Source organism: Myotis daubentonii, chromosome 8 (genome assembly GCF_963259705.1).
Source record: "Myotis daubentonii chromosome 8, mMyoDau2.1, whole genome shotgun sequence".
NCBI lineage: Eukaryota > Metazoa > Chordata > Mammalia > Chiroptera > Vespertilionidae > Myotis > Myotis daubentonii.
This window is the reverse complement of record NC_081847.1, coordinates 43,052,446-43,074,065: the sequence shown is the minus strand read 5'-3', so window position 1 is coordinate 43,074,065 and position 21,620 is coordinate 43,052,446. Positions and strand designations below refer to the sequence as shown.

Sequence of the window (21,620 nt, the reverse complement as noted above, 5' to 3'; positions counted from 1 at the left end):
TCAAGGTCACCCACTCAGAGCTGCTAATTTTAGCCCTCGCCCCGAGTTCCATAAGAGGTTTCTTTCTAAGCTGTCATTTTCCAGGTGCGGTAGGCTGAAACACATTTGTAGAGAGGCAAAGTAGTGACAGAATACTACTTCTGGATTTTCTGTGTTCTTTCTTGGATTTGGACAAAATTGAGTAACAGAAATGCCCACGTTACAAAATCTACGTTGCCAACAGGAACACTTCCTGACAATTTCAAGGAACAGGGCTCATGGTATTTCTTCTATGGATTTTTGCTCTTGCTCTATTCTCTTCTTACTACTGTAGTTATAATAGGAAGAGAGAGAATGTGTGTGGAGGGGGGGAGAGGACTGCTGGGGGAGGAGGGGAGAGGAGGGTGGATCCTGCCTTGCTGTGGCTTCTGCTTTTTTCAGAGAACTTCAGAGAACGACGGTAATACCAGTTCTAAATGAACAACATATGACTCTTGTGTGCGCCTCCCTCCCCACCCCCCCTCGAATTTCCTATGCGCACTTCAGATGCCTGATACCCTTGATAGGACTGCTGGTGTTACTCCGGCCTTAATCACTTTATCAGGCAGCGAGATTCTGCTTTTCTGAGAGGCCAGCCACTAACCCTGCGGTCCCTCATGGCCTCTGCAGAGCGCTGCTTGGTCTCCCGAGACATCAGTGACAGCTCATCTGCGTTTCATCAGCTCGCTGGGCCCCGGTGCCAGGGCCTCCCCGGCGTCAACAACAAGTGTCGCACCTACTGCAGGAACAGCCCTCAAGTTTCATCACAGTGATGCTAAAAAACATTCTCCAGCTTCAGCAATGACCTAGTTCATTCGAGGGCAGAGAAAAATGTTCTCCTTCCAGAACTTCCCTGGGCACAGAATTCTCCCTCTTAGGAAGAGAGGAGCTTTTCTGGAAACAGACCCAACTGTGCTTTGACCCGATCGTGGACAAGACCCTGAGCCCCGTAGCTCCTCTGAATCCCCAGGCCCAGGAACAGGGACGCCCAATCAATGCCTCCCACGCAGCCCGGGGAGCCCACTGCCGAGCCAGCTCTCCTATCACGTCTCTGGGACAAAAAGCATTGAAAAGTAAGTATCTAGACTTTGCCTTTTATATAAGGAACAGCAGTGCTTTCAATATGCAGTCGTTTACATTTTCTACAACAGGGAACAGAGCAGACTGTGTCCTTGTGAAATAGAGCAAAGTGAAGTAAGGGCCGGGTGGCATGTGTGGGTCTCTAGGGTTTTTAAGTAGCCAAAGGTTCACTTTCGGTTTAGGTTCCTCTTGGGAAATTATGACTTTTTAATGTCTGCTTATTTTGGCTTGACAATAGTTTTAAAAGATTCTTTCACATCATGGCTATCAAGACATTTAGGAAAAAGTCCACCAAAACTTAGCAAAACAAACATAGAGGAAGACTCAAAGGAGCAATTTGTAAAGGCTTTGCACAGGCACATGAACTCAGGCCCCAGATACCTCTGCCTGGAATATTTGGGTGTTTTAGTCAAAGGTTATTCCTTTTACCTGGGTGATCATGGTGATTGGAAACGCCGCGTTCTGAGTGGACACAGAGGAGTCACGTTACTGAGAAGCTATCGGGCATTTCAAAATGGCTGCTGTCAACATCCATCCAGGCGTTAAAATAGCTCCTTTTATTTTCTTTTTCTTTTTAAATTATAGTAAGAGCACTTAACATGAGGTCTTTGCTCTGAATACAGTGTTAAGTGTACAGTGCAGTATTGTTAACTAGAGGCATGACGTGGGACTCGAGTTGTTACATTGATCTTTAAAAAAAAAAAGTAAGACAAAAAGTCAACCCAAAAAAGCCACCGATAAAATAGCACCACGGTCACGTTACACGTTGATGAACACATCCAAGCTTTAAAACCACTGATTAAGGGTGTCAGTTACAGACATCGAGCAATCATTTAAAAATAGATAAAAGCAAGACCAGCATGTAGAGCTGTTTCTGCTCTAATTATTTTCTTTCCACACCTTTTCCTTGAGTAAAGGTTGGCTTCAGTTTTTAAGATGAATTAGCCAGGAATGGGAAGAGATGTTCTATAACAGCCCCCCAGCAAAGGGAAACCTGAATGCATGTCTTTGCTGTGAGGCTTCTGGGCAGAAACCCAGGGCCTTGAAGGCCACCTTCTCAAGCGACAGATTGACAGGTCCTGCATTAAAAGCCACCCGTGGTCAGTAAACACATTCAGATCTTGGAAATCCGGATTTAAAACAAATAAATGTATTTGAAAGGTTTTTAATTTTTAAATCCTTATGTGAGGATATGTTTAGAGAGAGGAAGGAAGAGAGAAAGAGAAACATTGATGTGAGAGATAAACATCCATTGGTTGCCTCCGTGCAAGCCCTGACCAGGGATTTAACCCAAAACTTAGATATGTGCCCTGACTGGGAATCAAACCCACCACTTTTTGGTGCGCAGGATGACGCTCCAACCAACTGAGTTACCTGCCCAGGACCAAACTAAATGCATTTTAGCTTCCAAATTACATTGCCCTTTTGAAGTTTTTGCAAAACATCCGATCACAGTTTGGGGAAGATTTTTAGGTACAGTGGCATTCCTATTTTCATCATCTGTAAAGATCACCCCTCCCCCACTTCTAATTCCTTTTTAACTGCCTCATGCACACTTACCTGTAGGTATCATTCTATGCAAGGAGGATGTCATGAGTATCCTAATCTGGGTGGAGAGGGAGAGAAGCTGGTGGTGTGGAGGAATAAATCCCAGGCTCTGGGGTCACAGTTGGAAGCAAACTCTGACTCTAGACCAATTTCTCAGCCTGTCTGAACTCCAGTGTTCTCCTCTGTAAAAGGAAGATAACAATATCTACGTTCACAGGGGGTGATGGGGGATTAGCTGAGAAAACACCTCTACAGTATCTGTCACATTGTAGTTTTTCCAAAGGCTAGTTCTTTTTTTAAAAAATTATCTTTATTGTTGAAAGTATTACAAATGTCTCCTTTTTCTCCCTTTGATCCCCTCCACCCTGATCCCTTCCCCTCCCCAGGCCTTTCCCATACTATTATCTGTCCATGGGCTATGCATATGTGCAAATAAGTTCATTAGTTAATCCCTTCCTGCTCCCTCACCCCCTTTCCTCTGAGATTCAGCAGTCTGTTGCATGCTTCTATGTCTCTGGATCTTTTGGTTCGTCAGTTTATTTTGTTCACTAGATTCCACATGTGATAAATGAGATCATGTGATACTTGTCTGTCTCTGACTGGCTCATTTCATTTAGCATAATACTCTCCAGGTCCTCCCCATGCTGTCTCAAAGGGTAAGAGATCTTTCTTTTTTATAGCTGCATGGTATTCCATTGTGTAAATGTACCATAGCCTTTTAAATCCATTTTTAATCCATCTACCGATGGGTACTTGGGCTGTTTCCAGAATTTAGCTATTGTAAATAATGCTGCTCTGAACAGAAGGGTGCATATATTCTTTCTGATTGGTGTTTCTGGCTTCTTAGGATATATTCCTAGAAGTGGGACCATTGGATCAAATGACAGTTCCCTTTTTTATTTTTTGAGGAAACTCCACACTGTTTTCCATAGTGGCTGCACCAGTCTGCAGTCCCACCAGCAGTGTACTAGGGTTCGTTTTTCTCCACATCCTCACCAGCACTTGTTTGTTTATTTATTGATGATAGCCATTCTGGTAGGTGTGAGGTGGTAGGTACCTCATTATCATTTTAAATTGCATCTCTCTGATGACTAGTGACACTGAGCATTTTTTCATATGTCTCTTGGCCACTTATATGTCCTCTTTGGAGAAATGTCTATTCAGATCTTCTGCCCATTTTTTAATTGGGTTGCTTGTCTTCCAAAGGCTAGTTCTTCCTCTCAGCTAATTAAAACTCCCCTCTCTCTCTCTCTCTCTCTCTCTCTCTCTCTCTCTCTCTCTCTCCCTCCCTCCACCCCCTAAAATTTCATAATGCTTTCATAATACAAACTATAAAGTAATAGAAACTACACATTTTTGACATTAGTGCAATGATTAAACAACAATAATATAGAAGATTAGATTGTTTTGAAGGAAATTCTGTCCTTGAAAACAGTGTTTGAGAGCAAAAATTTTAAAAAGATTATATTTTAGAATGCATCTACAATAAGTAAGAAAAACTATTTTTGTCTGAAAATGGTTGATGATGTATTCATTATCTAAAAAGAGAGGAAGAGACTTATCAACACCACCTGGAAATGCTTTTTAGTACATACATATCAGTACTGTATTTAAATACGAGTTTTCATGAATCCACAGGAATGGAAGGCAAAAGCAAATCTCTGTGATTATTATGAAAACTAAGGCACAAGCCAGCCTTTCCCAAAGGTGAGAGTGGAGCCCTGCATTGATTCCCTTCCAGCTGAGACACAGGCACTGCAGGGTGAGTGGGGTGAGAATGCTCTGAAATGGACCAGCCGTTGGGTGGCTGAGCAGAGACAGTAGCTGAGTGAGCCATCTCAGGAGTCACGGCGGAATTTGGAGGTCAGCGATGAAGATTCATAATGAATAGGATACACCCTTGTTCTGGGTGAGGGCGAGTCAGGCACAGAGGGATGTAGCAGACAAGAATCACAAGCAGGGCTCACAGGATAGCTCTGAAGAATTTTACCAACATCTTTGTTATCTCCCTTACGGTCTTTATCAGATGCCCCATAGCTTTTGCCCAGGCACCTCAGGGCATCTTGATAAATTCTTTGCCTGAGTTACCGACAGGTTCACAAGGACCCTGTTATTCTGGGGTTCATTTTGCCAAGAGAGGAAGTCTGAAAATTTACAAATGTAAAAAAGCTTGCGAGGAGAATATATCTATTATGAACTTGGGAGAAAGTGATCATGTCGTCTCAGGGATGGCAAAAATAAAAGTAAATGCCCGACTTACATGACTGAAAAGAACATTTTAAATTGAGATTTTTGCCAATGCACACCTGCCTGGGACAGCCCCAAAGGACCGGGAGACTTTGGACAGCAGGTCAAAAGGATGGACACAGGTTAAAGAGACAACAGTTCTGAATCGCTCCCTTCTGCGTACATGGCACTCTACGCCTCCCAGGGCAAGCCCTTCTGTGGCTGCTGCCGCATGTCCAGGGTCACAGAACTCACCTGATCTTCACTTGGTCTTCAGTCCTGCTCTGACATAGCCAGGCTCATTCGCTCCTCAGTCAGTCGTTTAACAGCATCCTCTAGCCCAGTGGTTCTCAAACTTTAAAGTGCAACAGAATCTAGAGAGCTTGTGAAACACAGGTGACAGGGTCCCACCCACAGAGTTTCTGATTCTGAAGGTCCCAAGAATTTGCATATCTGACAATTTCCTGGTTAATGCTGATGGTGTGATCCAGGGACCACTCTCTTGAGAACCACCGCTTGAACCATTTCTTAGGCCTATAATTCCTGAAGAAAACCTATTCACGCTTGTCCTTTTCAATGACTAAACTTGCCAGCTTCTCAGAGATGCAGCCACTATATGCTAGAGCTGTGGAGAAGATGAACCCATCAGTGTCCTGTGGGCAAGCCGCTGACAGAGGAGTGTGTCTGTGGGGAATAGAGCGAGGGGAGGACACACAGAGGTGAGCGGTCAGTCATTTGGGAGGGGGCTGGTTTTTTTTTTTCCAGCTGAAGCCATCAGGGTAGGTTTCAAGGGCAAGGTAGCATGTGAGCTGGGGTTTGAAAACTTGTGGGATTTGAACATATCGAGATGGAAGGTGGTCTTTCTGTGAAAAGGAAAAAACACAGGAAAACACAAAAGGCAGAAAGTGATAAGGTGTGAATGGAACTCAGAAATTCGTTTGGTTAGGATAGGCTTTCTACAGTTGTCCCCAGAACTTCCTTGGGGAATTCTTTGATTAAGCCATCTAACCTTAACTCCTTTACTTCCATCTATAACTTGGTGAGGGCATGTCCAGGGTAGAGCTCTGGAATGGAGGTAGGGATTTCAGGCACCATGGGACAAGAGAAGGTATGGATGCTTTAGTATGCTTCCTAGAAGTAACAATCGAAAGTCAGCTCAAACTAGCCTAAAGGGAAATGGGGATTTATTGCTCACACTAAACTGAACAGTCCAGGACTTTGGTGAGGACCCCAGCTCTGGCTCCCTGTGGTTCTGGAGACTGCTCTTCTCTGTGCTTTGGTTTCACCCTCAGGCCGGCTTTCTCAGTCTCAAATGGTTATGCCCTCCCCTGGGTTCTGCATGCTTTCTTTTTCTGCTTAACGGACCCAGTGAAAGACCTAAGCTTTGCACTGATTGGATCACCTCTGAATTACTTTCTGGAGAGATCCATGTGCTGATTGGTTTAGACTTATTAATAAACCAATCACAGAGCAAGAGCACTTGATCAGTTTAGACCAATCAGCACGCACAAAGCAGGAAGGGCAAGGACCAGCCCACCCATCACCAGGCTTGACCGATGGGAGAGGCAGGGGATGGAGTTAGCAGGACAAGCAAAATGGCCCCTGTAGGCGCTTTGGGGCATTTTAGAGAAAGGCCAAACCATCTCTTTCCTTAATCATCAGGTTAGCCCTGGGCAGCTTCCTACTGTGAAGATTTAGGGGGGTGGGGGCAGCTTTAAACTCCAGCCCAGGCATGTTAAGACAGGCCTGCCTTTGGAAGGAAGGGAGCCTTGAATGCAGTATCCCCCTCCTCTCCAGGTGCTTATCACTGGATGTGGTGTGCTAATCTTGAAGGCACACTTTACTAAAGAAAATTAGACAAAGAAAGGTAAAAAAAAAAAAGAAAGTTCAGAAAACAGGGAAAGTGGAGGCAAAAAATAAAGTTTTCTCCTAAGACCCGCTGACTGGGTTGAAGATGATGGTAGAAGGTGAGACTGACATTCTCCGCAAAGTCCCCAAAGCTAACTTCCTCTAAGCCAGTGGTTCTCAACCTTCCTATTGCCGTGACCCTTTAATACAGTTCCCCATGTTGTGGTGCCCACCAACCATAAAATTATCTTCGTTGCTACTTCATAACTGTAATTTTGCTACTGGTATGAATCGTCATGTAAATATCTGATATGCAGGATGTATATTCATTGTTACAAATTGAACATAATTAAAGCATAGTGATTAATCACAAAAACAATATGTAATTATATATGTGTTTTCCAATGGTCTTAGGTGACCCCTGTGAAAGGGTCCTTCGACCCCCAAAGGGGTCACGATCCACAAGTTGAGAACCGATGCTCTAAGCAGACTCACTGAGAGGTGGCATGTTCAGCATAATAAATCCAGACTCAGTTCTCACACCAGGGGCAGGCTTAGTATTATTGCCCACTGCAGGGCAGGGAGTGGGACAGGAGAACAGGACCTTTCCCAGGCTCCCTATACTGGCCAAGCCTGAAATTCCACAGGGAGATTCTCTACTTCTTGGTCCCATTTAAAGTTACCATTCTCCAAAGGAGTTGCTCCTGGTTTTGTTGTGGATGGTGAGGAGGGAGCATGCGGATACAGGGAGCCTGGGAGGATGGCGGTGGGGCTGGGGGGACAGAGAAGAGGAGGAGGAACCAGAGAGAGGGTTGGTGATGATCCTGATGGCACAGGCCTACATGGGCCACAACTCTTAGCCCACTACATTCAACCCCCAACCACAGTGATTTTTACCAATTAATTCACAGAAGTTGGTCTCATTAACAACATTGTCATGCGCTGTATTTGTATAGTATCTTGGTCTTGTCTCTGTTGCCTGTCTTTACTCTGAGAGAGGACAAGGTTAAAATAGACAGAGGAATATATCCCATCAACATAATAAATTGAAAATCAGAGTCAAGAATCATGGACTTTGCTGCCAACAAGCTGTGTGTCCTTGGGAAGCATCGCTTAACCGGTGTTTCCCAATTGTAAAATCAGGGGAGATATTAACCCAGTGGTTCTCAACCTTCTGGCCCTTTAAATACAGTTCCTCATGTTGTGACCCAACCATAACATTATTTTCGTTGCTACTTCATATCTGTAATGTTGCTACCGTTATGAATCATAATGTAAATATCTGATATGCAGCATGGTCTTAGGCGACCCCTGTGAAAGGGTCATTCGACTGCCAAAGGGGTCGCGACCCACAGGTTGAGAACCGCTGTACTAAACCCTCTCACAGGTTTCATTTAACCCTGAGCGATTTTTTCAAAAGCTCTCTGTAAAGAACTGGAAACTGCCACAGATTTTTAAGTAGCAGAGCACAGGAGTATCAATGGGAAGACTTTCTTTTTCATCTTTAAACAAAAAGTTCAAAACGAATCCTGAGCACAGAGCAGCAGCTACATCTGTGTTCACAGTCACCTGTATCTGTGTGCCAGGCACACTGTGGGCACATGGAGTTGCTCACTATTCATATTTAAAAGTCAAATTGTGGACAACCAAGATGGCGGCATAGGTTAACGCCGGAGTTTGCTGCTTTGAACAACTACTTCAAAAGTGAAACTAAAACATGGAAGGGACATCACCCAGAACCACAGGAACGCTGGCTGAGTGGAAGTCCTACAACTAGGAGGAAAGAGAAACGCATACGGACACTCAGAGGAGGCGCAGTGCTGAAGTCAAATTCTGAGGTGCGGAGTGCGCGGAGCAGGCTGGCGGCGGAGGGCGCGGTTGGCGTTTTCAATCAGGAGGGAGTCGCAGACTCTGAGCTCCAGATACAGGCGAGTCTTTGGGGACCCAGACTCAAACGGGAGAAGCGGAACTGTCTGGCTTCGGTCAGAGCGAGTGCAGCTTTCTCTCCGAGCTTTGCAGCAGGTGCTGGGACTCAGAGAGGCAGAGCCCCTGGGGACAGGACTGAGAGCCGCCATAACTGCTCTCTCCGGCCCACCCTGTTGATCCTGTGCGACCCGCCCCGCCCAAGCCCTGCACAGAGGCATTTGCCGGATAGCCTCAGGCAAAGGCTAGATTAGCACCTCCCTAGAGGACAGAAGTTCTCTCACTGCTGACACAGCTGATTCTCATAGCCACTTGGCCTGGAGGTCAAACCCTCCCTGGTTTTTTGCTTCAACAATCAAGGCTTAACTACAAGACTGCGCACAAAGACCACTAGGGGGTGCACCAAGGAAGCATAACAAAATGCGGAGACAAAGAAACAGGACAAAATTGTCAATGGAAGATATAGAGTTCAGAACCACACTTTAAAGGTCTCTCAAGAACTGTTTAGAAGCCGCCGATAAACTTAATGAGATCTACAACAAAACTAATGAGACTCTCGATGTTATGTTGGGGAACCAACTAGAAATTAAGCATACACGGACTGAAACCACGAATATTATACAGACTCCCGACAGCAGACCAGAGGAGCGCAAGAATCAAGTCAATGATTTGAAATGCGAGGAAGCAAAAAAACACCCAACCGGAGGGGCGGAATGAAAAAAGAATCCAAAAATGCGAGGATAGTGTAAGGAGCCTCTGGGACAGCTTCAAGCGTACCAACATCAGAATTATAGGGGTGCCAGAAGATGAGAGAGAAAAAGATATTGAAAACCTATTTGAAGAAATAATGACAGAAAACTTCCCCCACCTGGTGAAAGAAATAGACTTACAAGTCCAGGAAGTGCAGAGAACCCCAAACAAAAGGAATCCAAAGAGGACCACACCAAGACACATCATAATTAAAATGCCAAGAGCAAAAGACAAAGAGAGAATCTTAAAAATAGCAAGAGAAAGAAACTCAGTTACCTACAAGGGAATACCCATACGACTGTCAGCTGATTTCTCAACAGAAACTTTGCAGGCCAGAAGGGAGTGGCAAGAAATATTCAAAGTGATGAATACCAAGAACCACCGACCAAGATTACTTTATCCAGCAAAGCTATCATTCAGAATTGAAGGTCAGATAAAGAGCTTCACAGATAAGGAAAAGCTAAAGGAGTTCATCACCACCAAACCAGTATTATATGAAATGCTGAAAGGTATCCTTTAAGAAGAGGAAGAAGAAGAAGAAGGTAAAGATACAAATTATGAACAACAAATATACATCTATCAACAGGTGAATTTAAAAATCAAGTGAATAAATAATCTGATGAACAGAATGAACTGGTGATTATAATAAAATCAGGGACATAGAAAGGGAATGGACTGACTATTCTTGGGGGGGAAAGGGGTGTGGGAGATTCGGAAAGAGACTGGACAAAAATCGTGCACCTATGGATGAGGACAGTGGGTGGGGAGTGAGGGCGGAGGGTGGGGCAGGAACTGGGAGGAGGGGAGTTATGGGGGGAAAAAAAGAGGAACAAATGTAATAATCTGAACAATAAAGATTTAATAAAAAACAAAAAACAAAAAAACAAAAAAAAAACAAAAATAAAAGTCAAATTGTACCTGTGTATTGGGTAACATTTATACATTAAAAAGCATCCAAAAGGATATGCAGAGAAAATCGCTGTCCTCAACTAGCATCCCTCCCTTCCTCAGTTAGTTAGCCTGGGGCAACCAGTTTCCCAGTTCCCTGTGTATTTCTAGAATCGTTATGTGTATACACAAGCATATTGGAATATTCTTTTTTTTTCGTATACAAGTGTTAGCATACTCTACACTTTCTTTTTTACTTTGTTTATTTCATTTAATAATATATCTTGGAGATTATTCCATATCAGTGCATACAGAACTGCCTTATTTTGTAATAATGTTTTTATTGATTTTAGAGAGAGAGTGGAAAAAGAGAGAGAGAGAGAGAGATCAGTTGGCTGCCTCCTGCAGGCCCCTTACTGGGGATTGAGCCCACAACCCAGGCATGTGCCCTGACTGAGAATTGAACCAGTGACCTCTTGGTGCATGGGATGATGCTCAACCAACTGAGCCACACTGGCCAGAGAGAACTGCTCTATTTTTTAGTGCCTATTGCTATTAAAAATGTCATTGTATAGATACACTATAACTAGATCTTTATTATTTTATTTTACTTTTTTTTAGATTCTGATTGATGGGTATTTATGTGACTTCCAGTCTTTTGCTATCACAAGCAATGCTGCAAGGAATATAATAGGTGCTTATTAAATGTCTGTCTTCTACATTCTCTATTTTAAAAAGTAACTTTATTGAGGCATATTTTACACAGTGCGTAAGTGTTCAATGATCTTTTTAGTAATTTTATCAAGGTGCATAACCATCACCATAGATCAGTTTTAGAACATTTTCATCACCCCAAAAATGTCCCTCATGTTTATTGATTGCTAATTAATGTTCTGTCCACTGCTGCCACCTCCAACAACCACTAATCTACTTTGTGGCTCTATAGCTTTTTTGGACATCCTATCTAATAAAAGAGAAACATGGTAATTGGTGTACGACCGCTACCCTTCCCATTGGCTAATCAGGGAGATATGCAAATTAACTGTCAGCCAAGATGGCGGCTGGCAGCCAGGCAGCTTGAAACTAACATGAGGCTTGCTTGCTTCAGTGACGGAGGACTCCAACGTTCCACGCCTGCCGCTGCAGGCCTCTGAGCTGCAAGCAACTATGTAACAAACATAGAAGCTAAACAAAACCCCAGAAACCTGCTGGGCTTCAGCCAGCAGGATCGCAACATTGTAAGCAAAGGCCAGAAACCTACTTTCAGCAGCGGAGGCCTAAGAGCTGGAGCCAAGCCTCAAAGCTAAAGCTGGCCCAGAATAAAAAAGAAAAAAAGAAAAAAAGGAGCGGTTGGGAGCTTCAGTCACCCCCAGCCTGAAAACAGCCCTCAGCTCCTCACCCAGACTGACCAGGCACCCCAGTGGGGACCCCCACCCTGATCCAGGACACCCTTCAGGGCAAACCAGCTGGCACCCACCCATGCACCAGGCCTCTACCCTATATAGTAAAAGGGTAATATGCCTCCCAGCACCGGGATCAGCGGAGCCGTGAGGCCTCCCAGCACCGGGATCAGCGTGACAGGGAGCAGCACCCAAACCCCCTGATCGCCCTGCGGCTCTGTGTGTGACAGGGTGCGGCGCCCCAACCCCCTGATCGGCCCTGCTCTGTGGGTGATAGAGGGCGGCGCCCCAACCCCCTGATGGGCCCTGCTCTGTGCGTGACAGGGGGTGGCGCCGCAACCTCCCCATCGACCCTGCCTTGAGTGTGACAGGGGATGGTGCCCCAACCCCCCAATCGGCCCTACCCTGAGCGTGACTGAGGGTGGAATCACAACCTCCTGATCGCCCTGCTCTGTGTATGACAGGGGGCAGCGCCCCAACTTCCCAATCGGCCCTGCTCTGAGCCCAACCAGGGGCTGCACCTAGGGATTGGGCCTGCCCTCTGCCACCCGGGAGCAGGCCTAAGCCAGCAGGTCGTTATCTCCTGAGGGGTCCCAGACTGCGAGAGGGCACAGGCCGGGCTGAGGGACGCCCCCTCCCCCCCGAGTGCACAAATTTTTGTGCACCGGGCCTCTAGTCCTATATAATAAAAGCCTAATATGCTAAGTGTCCATTCAACTGTTCGACCAGTCGCTATGACATGCACTAACCACCAGGGGGCAGACGCTCTGACCAGTAGGTTAGCTTTCTGCTGGGGTTCGGCCGATTGGGACTGGGCAAGATGGGCTGGACATGCCCTGGAACCCTCCTGTGATCCCTCCTGGCCCCTATCATGCACCGGTGGGGTGTGGTCCCTCAGCCTGGCCTGTGCCCTCTCGCAATCCGGGACCCCTCGGGGGATGTCAGAGAGCCAGTTTTGGCCCGATCCCCAAAGGCCAGGCCAAGGGACCCCACCATGGCCTCTAGTTTTATATAAATGGAGTCATATAACATGTGGCATCTTGTGTCTGACTTCTTTCACTGACCATAGTAATGATAATGTTTTTGAGGTTTGTCCATGTTGGACCATGCATCCTAGTTTGTTTTCTTTTATTATTCCATGGCATTCCATTGTAGGGCGATACCATATTTTGTCTATTCACTAGTTAGGCATTCAGATGGTTTCCAATGGACCTTTAGGTTATTTCCAATTTTTGGTAATTATGAATAATCCTGATAAGAACATTTGCATGAAAGTCTTTGTGTGGTTAAATGGTTTCATTTCTCTTGGGTGGATGCCTAGGAATGGAATTTCTGGGTCTTTTGGTAAATTTATATTTAACCTTTTAAGAATCTGCCAAACTGTTTTCCAGAGCGTCTGTGCCATTTTACATTCCCACCAGCCACGTTCGAGGGTCGTTTTATCCATGTCCTCACCTGTTTGGCTGTTTGGCCGTCTATGTTATTATACTCATGCTGAATGCTCTCTCCTTGTGGTTTAATTTGCTTTTCCATAATGACTAGTGATGGTGAGCATTGTTTTCTTGCCTCTGTTTCTCATATGCAACCCTAAAATCATATCCAAGATGAGCACAACGCTTGAGCTCCAATACCTGACTCTTTGCCCAGCCCTGGCACTTGCAGGCAGTGAGGAATCAGATTTGTTACATCAACCTACTGAAGTTCCCTTACGCTTCCAAGTCACTGTCTGTGAAAAGGGAAAGAACAGCCAGCTGTTCATTTACTAGTAGCTGTGAGGACTAAATGCCATGTTTCCCAAGTGCCCAGCCTGGGGGCTGACACAGAAGACACCCCAAAAACCTTAGTTATCTCTCCCCACCTGGTCTGCCTCCCTCCACCCCACCCCTCAACATTTCCAGAACCCATCTTGAGAGGGTACTTTCCCCTAACTAATGTGGGACTGGTATTAAGTGGCCGTGGGTGTAGCACCCCAATCTATGGTAACTCAGATGGCAAAATCAGGAACCCAGATGCCATTGGATTAGGCTGGGTAATCAGACCTAATCCCTCCTGTCCCCAGTGAGAGCACTCGACAGCTGGCTTTCCTGTCCCTCCAGGAGGGCTGGTTAGGTTATCTGTGTGGCCGAGGGCTCTTCCCTGGCTCCTTCAGTTGACAGCAGCCACGCTATCTGCGTGGGGCAGATTAGCCAAAATAAAACCTGGCTTCAGTGGAGAGTTTTAAATATTCAAAGACTTCTCCCATAACCTCTTACCTGTTCTCCCCCAGCTTGAGGCGAGGATATTTTTGTAATTTTGCTCATGTGAAACCCTAATCCCCTGATAGCTAATGCATGTAGTGCTTACTATGCTATTTGGAAGAGCTTTATACTCACTTGATTTTCCTAACAGCCAAATGAAGTCATTACTGTCACTATCTTAGTTTTGTAGATGAAGAAACTGAGGCAGAGAGGAGATAAGCTAGTAAGGGGCAGAGCTGAACCTGGGAATTTGGGTGCTTGGTCACCACAGCCTTCTGCTATTCTGTGAAGGGCCCCGCCCATTTTGGAGTATCTATCCAAATGTAATATGTGAATGCTACCCATGAGTAATTGCTATCCAGCAATTCCATTTCCTGGCATTTAGACCAGAGAACCACTTATGTGCCCAAGATGGCATGGACCACAGTGTTCTTTGAGACACAGTTGTCAGTCTACAAAACTCCAGCCAAGATACACGTCATCAACACAAGAACAGACAGGTTAAGCGTGGTATTGCCGTGCCACGCAGCACTGAGATCATCGAGCAGTTTTTACAAAATGATGCAACCTTTCTGGGTTGGCTTGACCTTGTAAGACTGCCAGAACATACTATTAAGTAAGATAAGCCGACTGCATGGCAAGAATATGCAGGTTAACGCCATACATACAACAACATTATAAATATATACACTGAGTGGCCAGATTATTATGACCACCCCATCAGTACAATGAAGTGAATTAGTTATGCAAATAATAATAATAATAAAACCTTGAGAGTATTTGCTTAGGAAGTTTTCAGTATTTAGTATTTTTGGAAGTGTCAAAGAAGTACTGATGGGGTGGTCATAATAATCTGGCCACTCAGTGTATTTAAAGGACTACATATGTCCGTGGAGAGAAAGATGCCCGAAAGGACAGCCAGCACCTCCTCTTGGGAAAGTCCTGCGATGCGGGTTAATGCTTATGGGAGGCTTTACCTTTTATGTATTTTAAAGAATAGGAATGTACACATTTAGGCTTTGTAAGATTCAAGATTAAACATTTTTAAAAGAAAGCAAACAGCTCAAAAACTCAAATCTTGTCTTCTTTGCGGTTTATGCGTTCTTTCGCCAAGGTTGTCTGTGAACCCCACCGTGGCCCCTTCTCCGAATGTCAGTAATCCTATACTGGTATCCAGCTCTAGCACAGAATGATAAATCTGTCTTCAAGGGTTCTTGCCTTCAGAGGAGCCACGAAACATGAAACACACCTGACTTAACTGTTCTTTCCTTCATAGTCAGCACCCCGCGCCTGCGGTGACTGAACCAACTATGTGAGTCAACCAGTGTGTTCGTCAGTGTAGTCACCTGTGGGACATCGCTGTCAGGAAGCAGTCACCTGGGGAGGAGTCATAGATGCCGCATGAGGTCCTTGGTGTCACCTCAATTCTGGGTTGCCTGATTTGCCCTTTCTTCCCTCCATCCTTAGCGGTGGACCCTGAGAATGGGGATATGAGGAGTCATGTCTTGTAAATTATGATGACAGATGGCTGGTATACCAGGAGAGATTTTTAGACATTAATTGGTATATCACTTAAAAAAAAAATCACTGTGGTAACCCACAGCCGAAAAGGCTGAAACAAATGAAATCTTTCCTTGCAGCCGAATGATTGCCATCTTGAAAACCTATTATATGACAGGTTTTTCCTAGGCCACTGACATACATTATTCTAAGTCTTAGAACAATATCATTATCTCTTTCTACAGATGAGGACACAGGCTCGGTACCTGGGCTAGGTAAGTGGCAGAGCTGCAGGTAGATTTGGCCACAGCAAGTGACAAAGCCTGGGTGTGGCCCTATGCTGCTTGCCGGTCAGGAGAGTTTTCCAGCCAGGAGAGTCCCCTCTCTGCCTCACCACCCACCTTGTCTGGGTAAGACTCCTAGGAGTGTGGAGAGCAGGGGATCATCCCTTTGCCACAATGGCTATTTCTAAGGAAGCTGCAGATCAGCCACAGAAGGACTGAAGTACTGGTACCTGCTACATCACGGATGAACCTTGACAGGATGCTCAAGGACAGAAGCCAGCCACACAGGGTCACATTTTATATGATTCTGTTAGTATAAAATGCCCAGGATAGGTGGGTCCATAGAGACATAAAGTAGATCAGTGGTTGCCCAGGGCTGGATGTCTGTTCCAGGGGAGGACGAGAAGATGGAGAGGGGAAAACCAAGGGGTGTAGGGTTCCTTTTGAAGTGCTAAGAATGTTCTAAAATTGATTGTGGTGGTGGTTGCATAACTCTGAATATACGGAAAGCCATTGAATTGTACACTCCCAAGTGGGTGAATTGTATGTGAATTACATCTCTTTAAAGTTGTTAGAAAAGACGTTTTACAGAGATATCATCATCACTGCCCGTCAACAAGTCAGATGAACTGCTGTTTCCAACTTGAAGCTGCACTTAAAAAAGATGAGTGCTAACATTTACTGAGCCTGTGCGTTTGTGCCAGGCACTGTGCTAAGTGCTTTATAGGCAACAATTCATTTAATTTTCACAGCAACCTATGAGGCATCTACAGCTAGCACGCCTCCGGTTACAGTGGAGGAGCCTGAGGCACAGCGAGGTTGTGACATGTCTACTGAGCTAAGTCAGGAGAAGAATCTGAACCCCGGGAGGCTGGCTCCGGACCGTTCACCAATTGTGCTAGGTCACCATTCAAAATGATAAATGAAAGTGTTTGAGGGCGACAACTCCTGACTCCTGGTCCCCTGCCCTTCTTGGATAATGAAGCCTGATTATGTGCCTTGTCCAAATCAATATACTAACTTTTGGATTCAAAATATATAAATTGCATATCCCTCATCTTTGGGAAATTTACTAGACCAGCAATAAATGCACAAAGTATCTTTATTTAGGGGATGATTCTAAATCTAACCCTCTCTGTCTCTTTATATCATTTCTTTCTCTCTCTCTCTCTCTCTCTCTCTCTCTCTCTCTCTCTCTCTCTCTCTCATTCTCTCTCTCCAGGTTCCCCAACCCTTGTTCATAGTTTATAGTGATTCAAGGACAGTAGATGAGATCGTGAATACAAATTGCCTTCTAGTTGTGAAATACCATAAAAAATTTGAAATTGGATTTAGATTCCCTTCTTCCTCTCTTATGCTTATATTGAGCCCTGGAAGTTATTTGTTCAATAATCCGGAGAAATATCAACTTTTATCTCAAATCACACCCAGAGCTCCAGCTCAGACCTCAGAATGGGCTGAGTAAATGCATGGTGATAACAGGCGGCTTCTCTCTGCACGTGTTGTGCAGGGATGGACCCAATTTCCTCAGCAGCGGGAGGATAGCATGTCACCACCCATTTTCCTGGTTCTCTCTGCACTCTCAGACCCACACTTGCTCTGGCTTATTCCTTGATAACTCAATAACACTCACCAAGTTTAAACATTTCATTCTTGTGCAAGATGGCTAGCATGAACATTGCCCTTTTGAATTGTTTTTAGATACTTCTTTCAACCTTGTTAAGAACAACTTTCCCATTAGATATCCCTATGACTTTTAACTAAATACAAATACATGTCAACTGTGACCTGTTCATACTCAGTAGAACCTTCCAATCCTCAACCATCAAGCGTACCTGTCACTGAATCTGGGATGGAGGGGTGCCGGGGTCCAACCCCAGCAGGTCCAGGGGTCCCCAAAGGTGTGGACGGAGTCGGCGAAGAAGGAATGACACGGAGACAGCGTTCAGTTGATCAGCAGCCTAGCCAGGATCTCCAGTCAGGATCTCCAGCCAAGTTCTGGTCTGGATCTCCAGAGAGGTTCTGCCTAGGATCTCCAGTCAGGTTCAGTCACCAGGTTCTAGTCAGGCTCTCCTGCCAATCTCCGCAGTCAGGTTCAGTCCAGGATCCCCTGCCATGCTCTCTCGCCAGGCTTTGCCTCCAAGCTCCGAGGCCAGTCCCTGTCCAGGATCCTCCGGCATGCTCTCTCCAGCGAAGTTCTTCTGTTTCTAGAGAACGTTCTGTGTAGGTTCTGTGCCTAGGCTCTGTCTCTCTTGGTCCTGTCTTCCAAGCCCTGTGTTCTCAGTTCTGTCTCTTGCTGTCTTCTGAATTCTGTCTCATGAGTTCTGTGTTCTGAGTTCTGACTGTTTTTGTCTTGTTGCATCTGTATTTATACCAGTTGATTCAATCCTATCAATCTCTATTACAAAGGTTAGGGCGTTTCTTATCTCCATTCCAGGGAGTAAAGATTATGTAGCTTAAGCATGATTGTTTGTAGTTAAATTGATTAACTACCCGCCTGGCACTTAGTTAAGGAGTTTCATCCCCTCCCTAACTTCAGGGAAAAATCCCTACCTGGGGAAACAACCTTTCTCGGAGAGGTGACCTTGGTTAAAACACAGCGCCAAGAAGGTGAGCAAACATATTAAGAACCATATGCCATATATGCCAGGTCCCTTGAAACAGCAAGGATGGACTGGCTCCCGGCAGAGGGGTCTACTTGCCACCCTGCAGATGGATTTTCTTCCTCTTCTGTGCAACCAATTTACCGTCTACATCGAGAGGGGCCTATGATGCTTTTAAATATAACACATGTTAGCCAGGGACCCCCCCCCCCCCCCCCCGTGGTCCAATCTCAGCGTGGTTGCATTTAAAATGTCCTATAACAACAAATAACTGGAAATGCAATTCACGTCTTTATTAAAGAATGTCAAAAGGATCCAATTCATCACCACAGACCAAAATGTCTTAAAATTCTCCCTTTAATCTCACTGGTTCCATCTTCCCCACATATCCCTGCAGCCCTCAAACTTCCCTTGCAGCCCACGGGCTCTGTTTCACACCCAAGTGGTTTTTTCCTTTTTGATGCTAATATACAACATCTTCAACTTACAGCGTTTTCTACCCTTTTCATGGGTTGGTTAAACCTCAGCTCCTGCACACCCTCTTCCTGAGAAAGGGAAGTGTATTCTCCTAAATTAAAATTTTTAACCCTGATGTTCAGAGACCTTTCGGGTTTCACATAGGGAATGCTTTTTTGTTTTCAAAGTCTGAAAACAGAACATCTAAACAGAACGTCTTGAGATTAAGGAAATGCTGTGGGGACACCAGAAGCAGCAGGTGTGGCCTCAGGGGGCAGGACTAGCAGGCGTTTGTGAGCAGAATGTTCCACGGGAGGCTCTACCAGGCAGGGCCGGTCTCCTGGGCCCACAGTCCATGCCTTCACACAGGGCCCTGTGCCCAGAAGGTTCCCAGTGCTCGGTTTAATGGGCTGCTATTGCCCTCTTAAATATCTTAATCATGTTTGAACAAGAAATCCCTCATTTGCATCTTGCACCAGGCCTGCAAATGACACAGCCAGTCCTGAGCAGAGGCCAAGGCCCTCGGACATGTTTACCTCCCACCCCAAGTCCCTCTCTGACTACTCACTTCCCGCTCATCCGGCGGTGTTCAGGTGCTGGTGAAACCTTGACCTGTTGTCAGGGGATGTGTCTTTGGCAAGCCGTCTCTCGGGGTATCTGGAACAACCTGGAAAAGTGACAGGAAAGAGGGAGGATTGGTTCTGAATGTTAAAGGGGCGGTTACACCCATATGGAGAGGAGTTTCTCCTCCACGATACAGCTGTGGTGTTTAGATCCAGCCTTTCCCACCCAGAACTTAGCTCAGGCTTGTTTTAGGACCCTCAGCATCCCTGGAGTCACCATTTGCAGCGTTTGAGTGCCCCTCTCCTGCTCATGCTAAATGCATCTACTGTGCAGTGGGCGTTCCTTTTCCTGAGCTCCACGATGTGTGAGGACCCGACTCTGGACAGAGCAAAATTTCTCCAAGCTCAGGGCACCACAAAGGCTAGATTGGGCAGAGTGGTGCTAGCACTGTGCCCGGAGGATGGGGTGCCAAGGGTCCCCTGGGTTCAGACCGAACTGGTTCTCAGGGCTGCCCCAGGTCTGTGTGAGTTGTGCACAGCACAGCCATGAAGGGCGGCCTAGGGCAGCAGTCGCTTGAGCTTCATGATGGTGAACAAGGGTCGAACCTCTCGAAGCCTCACTGTCCTCATCTGTAAGATGCAGAAGGGGCTGAAACCACTAGGTAGTTTAAAGAGATGGAATGAATAACACACCTGGCGGCCAATCAGATGTTAAGGTCGACTTGTAGCAATGAAAGCATGCTTGTGGGAAAACACTGTCATCGCCCTCCGGGGGCACCTGTCTAGTGCTCTTGCGCGCAGTACTTTCCCAATTTCAGAACACCTCCCACCTGGAGATTCCTTTGCATTTAATCAACTCTTCTTTTTGGAGGCAAATGTGCACTTTTTGAGTCTAATATGGAGAGACTTGGAGGAGAGAAAGAGAAACGAGAGGAGGTGGCCCCAGCTGTGGCTCGTGAGTGTCTTCCCTGTCCATCTGGGCTCGGGCTGTCCTGCCATCCTCTAGGACTGGGGGTTCTCAGCCAGGGCTGCCCTTCCCCAGGGACATCGACAATGTCTGCAGACATTTTTGATTGTCACCACTTCGGGGAGGGTTGCAACTGGCATCCAGTGGGTTGAAGCCAGGGATTTGGCTAAATATCCTACAAGGCATAGGACAGACCCCACAACAAAGTGCCGGGCCCACATGCCAGCAGTGCTGTGGTGAGAAAGCCTGTCTGAGTGTCACCAGTGAAGGGGGCTCTTGCCCCCTCCCCGCAAGATAGCAATCAAGAGAGGAGGCGAAACAGATTTAAAAATAGAGGTTTACTGCCCAGCCGGCGTGGCTCAGTGGTTGAGCGTTGACCTATGAACCAGGAGGTCACGGTTGAATTCCTGGTCAGGGCACATGCCTGGGTTGTGGGCTTGATCCCCAGTATAGGGCATGCAGGAGGCAGCCGATCAATAATTCTCATTGTTGATGTCTCTGTCTCTCTCTCTCTCTCTCTCTCTCTCTCTCTCTCTCTCTCTCTCTTCCTCTCTGAAATCAATAAAAATATATTTAAAAAAATAAGAGGTTTACTGAAAACAAGGTGGGAGGACAGGAGGAAGGGAGGAGCTTGATGAATCAAGAGAGCGCACTCTAACGAAAGCCTGGCTTCCAGAACTGCGCCTTCACTGGCTTATATAGGGCTGGGTTCACACAGGCGCAGAGGGCGCTCTTTGCTTTCCAGGTTCCACTGGTGTGAGCGCCAATCCCAGCCTTGGATAAGCCTGGGAGCAGCGCCACGCTCCTTCTCTTTCTCTAACTCCTGGGAAAGTCAGACGAGTCCCCAAACAAATGGTGATGCTGGGCACCTTTATTTTTCAGATCCACGTGGCATGAGAGGATGATGGACACAGGAGGGCCTCAGAGGCGCACACTGTGTTTCTTATCCATGCTGCTCTCCCAGAAGGTTCCTGAGAAGTCAGACACCGTGCTTCGCTGCATAATATCTGGTAACCATCACTAGCCGATCGCCCTCTGACATCTATCTCCCTGCCGATCAGGTTCTTTGGCCCAAAAAGGCATGACTAAAACATCACCTGGGAAAATTACCTGGGAAGTTTATTCCAAGTAGCCAGTTGAGCAATTAAACCTATGATCTTTTTTCCCCCTAAAAGATTTCACTTTCTGGACACATTTACTGATCATCACTTCATGTTGTGGTTCTTGGTTAGGCAACTTCCACACTGGTTGTTTTTTCCAGATAATCCTCCCTTTATTTCCGGTGGCCCATGGGAGTGTGTGAATAACCTCACCTCAGACCATTTATTG

At 45.9% G+C, this 21,620-nt stretch overlaps 1 protein-coding gene across 3 annotated transcripts in view; it reads left to right on the top strand.

The window, feature by feature from the left end:
* The first annotated feature begins 535 nt into the window (after positions 1–535).
* ALPK2 (alpha kinase 2) overlaps positions 536–21,620 on the top strand; it is a 114,064-nt gene continuing 92,979 nt past the window's right edge. For all 3 annotated transcript variants that reach the window (XR_009454098.1, XM_059706207.1, XM_059706206.1), the window contains exons 1-2: positions 536–1,091; positions 21,174–21,301. Coding sequence is in view for 2 of the 3 variants with exons in the window: in XM_059706207.1 (XP_059562190.1) it covers positions 21,193–21,301 (109 nt within the window). In the remaining variant the exon portion in view is untranslated. The remainder of the gene's footprint in view (positions 1,092–21,173; positions 21,302–21,620) is intronic.